At 34.6% G+C, this 7,800-nt stretch overlaps 1 protein-coding gene across 1 annotated transcript in view; it reads left to right on the top strand.

Moving 5' to 3' along the window:
• LOC107714358 (SEC14 domain and spectrin repeat-containing protein 1-like) overlaps positions 1-7,800 on the top strand; it is a 44,650-nt gene that overhangs the window by 8,561 nt on the left and 28,289 nt on the right. Inside the window, exon 6 of the mRNA XM_016520180.1 lies at positions 4,118-4,231. Coding sequence (XP_016375666.1) covers positions 4,118-4,231 — 114 coding nt within the window. The remainder of the gene's footprint in view (positions 1-4,117; positions 4,232-7,800) is intronic.

Raw genomic sequence — 7,800 nt, 5'->3', positions numbered from 1 at the left:
CAATGAGTCCGTGCTGCTTCTGCACCGCATACGTAACGCACACGGACCGCATACGCACTGCAGACAGAGTATGTGTGAAACAGGCGTTAGGGAGCGTGATGGATTGTAGCGTGGTAGAAGACTAGTAAGGTACGCTGGAGCTAACCCATTAAGGGCCTTATAGGCAAGTAATAATATTTTGTAACTGATACGGAACTTAATAGGTAGCCAGTGCAGAGACTGTAAAATTGGGGTAATATGATCATATTTTCTTGACCTGGTAAGGACTCTAGCCGCTGCATTTTGGACCACCTGTAGCTTGTTTATCGGAGTCAGAATTACAAAGATTAGAATTACAATTGAATGTTACTTGAGGATAAACTTCCAACTGGGAAATTTGTTGTGAAATTAGTGATGCTGTTGAATGACATTGCACAAACATGGCGACACCCAAGGCAGTGCACATAGTAAATGATAAACCGTCACTTTCAAACAAATAAAATGCATCAGTGAATTTTTCCTCCCATGTTGAGCATAAGTGATCCTCTGTGTTTATAATGCTACATACACTATACACGCACACTAGCGTAACAGTGTTAATATTTATTTTAAAGAAACAGAACGGCACAGAAATAAAGGATGCATTAAATTGTTCAAAAGTGACCGTAAAGACAAGTATAATGTTACAAAAGATTTCTATGATAAGTAAATTATGTTTTATAATAAGCAAATGATGTATCATGGTTTGTAATGGGGCTGGGCGATATAGCTAAAAAAATTTATCAACGATATAATGTTTCATATCGTTCGGTATCGATAATTATTGACATTTTTTATAACCTTTTTTAAACCAAAGAGCAATAGAAAAAAAACGTTTACATTTAACCACTGTACCACTGAGACCAACAACAAATATTTTTTGTTTTAACAGTCAAACACAAAATAAAAATTAAACAAATATATCATTTCTAATGTTTTATATGCAGATTAAATGGGTCTGAAGGAAACTTTTGGCTTGTCTCCCGAGGCCACAGGAGGGCGCAATGAGCAAAATAATGCCGCGCATTAAATTGCAAACACAAAGGAAATAACTGTCTATAAAGAAACGTGCATTACGTCTAAATTAACTCCTATAAATCAAACATAATTTTGTAAATTGCATAAACAATTATGAACAAAACAGCATCATTTATTTATGCATTGCTTAATACAAAGAGCCGAAATGCCCATCACGTAGATAGCATTTAAAAACATAAGAGACGCAGTGAAAAGGAATAAATCTCCACAAATTTGTGACGTGTTTTCTAAAAGTTTAAACTGTTTTAACTTTGCATGGCTTTCTATACATCTCTTGTGTGAGACGTGAGAGCAGCAGTCATATTTGTCCGTCTAAAAAAATGCGCTAAATATGCCTTCTGTGTGAATGGCTTGGTTTCGGTTTTAACCTAATCAAGATCTTCTACGCATTGAGCTACTATATTTCTCTAATATTTTGAATGAATAACGCAGCAACTGCACGTCCTGTGGGCTAGACTTATAAAACATTAAAATGCAAAAACGTCACTTACATTATCACCGCATCTCGCGCTCCACTAATGACGCTCCCTGACGCACACCTAACATTTGATTGTACTATTTTTGCATTCAAATGAAAATGTTTATTTTAAATTTGACTAATATTCATTTTTTTAATTCACAAACTCCTTATCATATGCAGGCACAGCGCTCAATTCAGCATGTGTTTGTGTGTGCGGTCTGCGTCACTCATAGCACGTGCCTATATCGTGCACTATATCGAACAATTTTTTCTATCTCGAAGAGTAATGACGCTCCCTGACGCACACCTAACATTTGATTGTACTATTTTTGCATTCAAATGAAAATGTTTATTTTAAATTTGACTAATATTCATTTTTTTAATTCACAAACTCCTTATCATATGCAGGCACAGCGCTCAATTCAGCATGTGTTTGTGTGTGCGGTCTGCGTCACTCATAGCACGTGCCTATATCGTGCACTATATCGAACAATTTTTTCTATCGTTATCGAAGAGGGTGTACCGTCGATAAATATCGATACCGTTTTATCGCCCAGGCCTAGTTTGTAAACACGGAAACTGTTTTCAGTATTGATAGTAAAAGTTTCTTGAGCACCAAATCAGCCTATTATGATTTCTGTCACTGAAGACTGGAGTAATGATGCTGAAAATTCAGCTTTGCTATCACAGGAATAAATTACATTTTAAAATATAGTCAAACAGTTATTCATTTATTTATTTATTTAAATCATAATATTACTCTTGTTACTGTTTTTTCAATCAAATAAATGTAGCCTTGATGAGCTTAAAAAAACTTTTTGTTCTTCTAAAAGCTTAAAGTACTGATCCCAAACTTTTGAACGGTAGTGTATTTTTAATTTTTTTTTGCAGTTGAGTTATTAAAAAGACCCCTGTTGACTTACAAACACTTACATTTTTGCACTTGTCATTTTGTTTCAGGCATTAGATTTCCTGAAAGAAATAGCAGCTTGAAGGCAGCATTAAAACAGCATTAGCTTTGAATTTTTATTCAGTTTTGTTGTATTCCTACTTTGAAAGTCACTGTTGAATTTATTGCAGATATTTGTGAAGAAAGACAATGTTTGAGAAAAATCAATACCTTGTAACATCCATTTTGAATGGAACACAGCATATGGTCTATTTTATTATTGATTTGCCAAAGAAAGCTCCTAAACCCTAACACGTTAAAATGGTTTCTACCTCGTAGATTTGTGTAATTTATAGGGATGTAACGATTCACATGATTCGATTCACGATTTTGATTTCACGATTCAATTCCATTCACGATTTTTTTTTTCTTAACAATATGAGATTTAAGACAAATTATAAATTAAATGTGTCCTTTTATTATTGCTTGGACAAAATGCTGCATGTTTCTTTGTGAAATTGAAATATAACACTATAATAATATACTAATATAGCACTTGTATATTATTGCTCTTTTGTTGGTTTTGATTGCTTCTATTGTCCTCATTTGTAAATCGCTTTGGATAAAAGCATCTGCTAAATGACAAAATTTAAATATAATGTAAATGTAAATAACAAAACTAAATTGAAATTTTAAAACAAGCCCCAAATCAAATAAATAACACAAATAAAAGAAATCTCTTCATATAAACAAAATAAGGCTTTGTCCGTGCTCTTTCCATTTAAAATTGGAGGCAACCACTGTATTTTAATCATTATCAAAACAAAGATGCTGCATACATGCAACATGAGCAGTTTTTAATCTAAATTAGATTGTATAATTTCGAAATTTGAAACAAAAACAGAATGGTTTGACTTCAATTTTGTGAAAATATACATGAATATCTGCATGAAACAGAAACAGCAGACGAGCTGAATGAGACGCAGATTCACTCTCTGCCAGCAGGTGGCGCTTAAAGCGTTTCCTTGGTTTCCACTGTAAACAAAGCAGCGCTGCACTTATAAACTTTAATATTAAAGTTATACAGAGGCAAGATGAAAAGAAAAAATACCAGCTAAACTTTTTTAAAGACCGTAAGTTCCCCTCAGACATACATTCATATAAACTCCTACCCCTAATTGAATCGCAGTTTGTTTAGAATCTCAACCGATTTAAATCGTCACACATCTGAATCGATTTTCAACCGGTTCGCGGTTAATCGTTACATCCCTAGTAATTTAGCTCCGACTATTGGTGGTGAAGATGGCAAAGCCTCACCCTGTTCTCTGCTTGACGCATCGGTTTTTAGTTGAGTGTGTTGTACGTTTGCTGTGTGCAGATAACTTCATTTCAACAGACCTTACAGATGTGATTTAAAAATAGAATGCAGTACTTTTATCTGTAAGCCTTCTCTCCATTTGAGAGCTTTAGGAAATATGACACTATGAGAGTTTGTTCTGAAATCAAACTGTCCTTCAGACCAGAAGGTTCAATCAAATTCATCAGTGGCAATTATGTTGAGTAAACTGAAAGGTTTGTGTAATCTCTGTCCCCTTATGTATATCAATGATCGATCCATCACTATTGATCAATAAAAATAAAATGCTCACCTCTTATCTTATTTGTTTGTTATTTGCAGCTGGAGTGTGAACTGTGATGGTTTTTTCCTTTAGAATGTGATCCCAGCTGAGGTCTCTCTCGTGTGTGTGGTGAAACCTGATGAATTCTGGGACAAAAAAGTGACCCATTTCTGCTTCTGGAAGGAGAAGGACAGGCTTGGCTTTGAGGTAAGTGTGCTAGAGGTGTTTTGTTTTAGTGGACAAAGAGCTTCACTTTGACTTAACTGTATTTGACATCAGGCGTGGGCACGAGTACACAAGCACTTGGTGATTAAACATGAGAATATTTGTTACTTTTCATTTTTCATTTTATGATTGGTTGCAGTGGCATGTTGTGTGGTATCTTGTGGTCTGATTGGTTAAAGGTTGGGACTGCAAATGTATACGGACACTGTTGCATCAGTTTTATTTGTACATTAATTTCACAATATACAAACATGGTACCTTTAAATAAACTCTTTAAGTCAAACATTAAAGTGTGAGAAAAATTCCACAAAATAAACAGGTTAACATCGTCAAAAGTTTGGACTCACTACTTGCTCATTTTATCATTACAATGTTCACATTTTGGCATATTGGTAATAATTCAAATGATGTAATATGTTGTTTTATAATACTTTTTTTTTTTAAACAGTTTTTTGTTATGATTATGCAAAAGCTTTTTTTTCTGTCAAGTAATTAATCTAAATGACCCAAATGCATATTTGAATCTTTCAGTGCTCAAATATTTAATGAAACCTTAATAATTAAACCTCTCCTATTTTTTTTCCTCCAATTTTTTTATTTATTTTTAAAGTTGATTTAGTCACCTCAGCTTTTGTGTTCATCCTAAATGGACCATTTAGAATGGTTCCACTGTGTTTCCCATATGCATCATACCACAGCGTCATCACTTTGTATATCTGTGCATAATACAATCACACAGACAGTGTATTTAATTAGTAACGCCCAAAGGATCTCATGCGTATAAGTAGGTAATTTACTGCATTCGCTGTGAATAATGAAACTCCAAATACAGAAGCTGCACATCTTCATTTACAATGGTCTGGGGCTTCACTGTGAGACTATGTTTTTGTTATTGACACTAATGCAATGGCTTCCTTTCTCATTTATTTCTCAGGGCTCAGAGAGTTGTGATGTGAGGGGAATAAGGTTTTCAGGGCAGTTTTAGGGCTTTAAAGGTCATGAAGCACATCTGGGCATGTCTGAATTAATCATGCTGGGAAACTTTATTTTTTAGCTTTCAGTATTTTTAATAAGGCTGTGATGTTTAGGCCTCTCTTTTTGTTTTTTATTTGAGGTCTATTTGTGATGTTAGAAATTAATTTATTACAATTTTATAGTATTCATGTATGACCCCTTTTACATTGAAAATAATTCTTGGTTGATATTATTTTTACATTCAGTTTACCTTTTCAGTCATCTAGTGCCCATTTAAAGTTATTCTTTAGTAACTCTATTAATTCTAACTCTATTAGAGAATCTTTAGCAAAGTTTCATAGTTTAGATAACTTGCAGAATCTACAAAAAGTTGTTTTTATAATAATAATAATTATAATGGTAAGTATAATGTATATTTAAATATTTGTAATTTAATATAATAGTACTAATCATTAATAATAAATATGTAATGCAAATTATAATATAAAAATCTATTATTATTTGTATTTATAATAATAGTAACTATTTAATACATATTTAATATTATAAATTAAAACCATAATTATTCTATTAATTATTATAATATTTACAATAAAATAAATACATATTTAGATTTTCTATATTGTCTTATTGGAATTGGTCTGAATAGTACTTGTAGCATATAGTAAGTGTTTAAATAACTATACAAGGGAATGTTTCAAATGGGTTGGTTTGGATTAGGGTTGTGTCGGTGAGGAAATTTTCCCACCGGTTAATCGGCGTGTGACAACACCGGTAATACCGGTATCACCGTGGGGTGGGGCGTTCCCTCTTTTCCTCGTTACTTTCACTTTAAAATAGCGGCAATTCGGAGTAAAGCAATTGTTCGTTTTTAGTTCGTTTGAATTGTCCCTCTTTTCCTCGCTTTCCTTCGCTTTTAAATAGCTTAAAAGCGCCGTGCTCATTTTACTTTACTTACTCATTAACGGCAGTTCGGTGTCAATTGCTTGAATGCAACAACAAAACACAACGTCAAACTCACTTTAGCCTATATACGGTATAAAACATAGAACTTTTATTAACAAAACAAATAAAAATACACCATGCTATAGGGCAAGCCGCCTAATATAAAATAACAAATAACTTACATAAAGTTTAATAGGTATACAAACTGGAAATAAGTAAACATGTATAATATATAACCAAATAAATAAGAAACGTAGAACGTTTATTAGCAAAACGAGTAAGAAAGCTTGGAGGCACGGCATACACCTTGATGTCAAATAAAATAAATAAATGACAGTTTAAATAAAGTAAAAATCAGCAAACCATGTGGAACCAATTAAATAAGAAACGAATGTTTAAAAAAACTTCCAAGATCACCTTAGATAAACGGCAAAAGTCAACAGGCTTTTCAAAATCCAAAATATTGCCAAACAGGCGCTTTTGCATCTCGTTTCGAAACTAAATCATCCGCCTTCGTCTTGTCTGTCTCACCTCACTCTTCTTGTCAGTCAGCTCGACTCACTCTTCTCACTGGAGAAATGAAATCTGATCTGTGATGCGACTGTCGTTCGGCACGCTGCATTGAGCAGCCGCGTTCAGTTTTTAATTGTAGTGTCTGTTCTTTTACTGAACTAAATGATTTTTATTTCGATAAAAAATCAAAACGACGGTGGGGGTCGGTGACGCGGTGGGCAAGTGACGTAACCGGTGTTGCGGCTTAACATCACAGTATCACTGTCAACACCGTCTATCGCGGCAAGCCTAGTTTGGATCCTTCACTTTAATAGATCTCCGCATTTCATAATTTCTCCTGTAATATCATTAATTAGAGCAGACTGCAGTGTTTCCTCCTAATTGGGCCATGAAGAAAATAGGGTTGGGTACCGAAACCCGGTACCAATATGGCACCAGTACCTATGTAACCGGTATGTACTAGAACCGAATCCGAACGCAGATTTCGGTGCCTCATTTCGGTGCCATGCCTGAGCGATCGATTGAAATATTTGTCCTCTGGTTCTCCGAAACGGACGTAAGCAGCATCATCACCGGCACCGCACGTGAAAAATAATTTCCCGACTGAGAAAATGCACGTGAACTCAAGTCGGAAAGCTCTAATAATACAAATCCAACACATCTTTGTAGTAACGAGAGTGTCCCATGTTGTTTTCACATTCCGACTTAAAAGCACAACTCGGGAAATGAGAGCATCCGAGAAGCGCGTGAATGCAGTAGGCTAATTACACTTGCTCTGATGGCAGCACGTAGCCTTCCGTTAACTAAGCTAAACATGCTTGAATTTAAAATGCCTAAAGCTAAACCTCCCTTGTATTCACATTTCTAAACCTGTTGTCCAACAAAAGAGAACATTATAACCTTTTTACTCCACACCAGTCAAATGCTTCCTTTTGTGATCTGATGTGGCTTCTTGTCACAGAATGAGGCAGAAAATATGTTCCATATGCTACTTTAAAAAGAATACATCGATTAGCAATAAATTAGGGTGACCATACGTCCTCTTTTCCCCAGACATGTCCTTTTTTTGGACCTACAAAAATGCGTCCGGCCGGGATTTCTTAATTGCCCAAAATGTC

Source organism: Sinocyclocheilus rhinocerous, unplaced genomic scaffold, assembly GCF_001515625.1.
Source record: "Sinocyclocheilus rhinocerous isolate Xijiao unplaced genomic scaffold, SAMN03320098_v1.1 scaffold449, whole genome shotgun sequence".
Classification (NCBI taxonomy): Eukaryota; Metazoa; Chordata; class Actinopteri; order Cypriniformes; family Cyprinidae; genus Sinocyclocheilus; species Sinocyclocheilus rhinocerous.
Note: the sequence above shows the minus strand (reverse complement) of the source record. Positions and strands in the feature narration are given on the sequence as shown.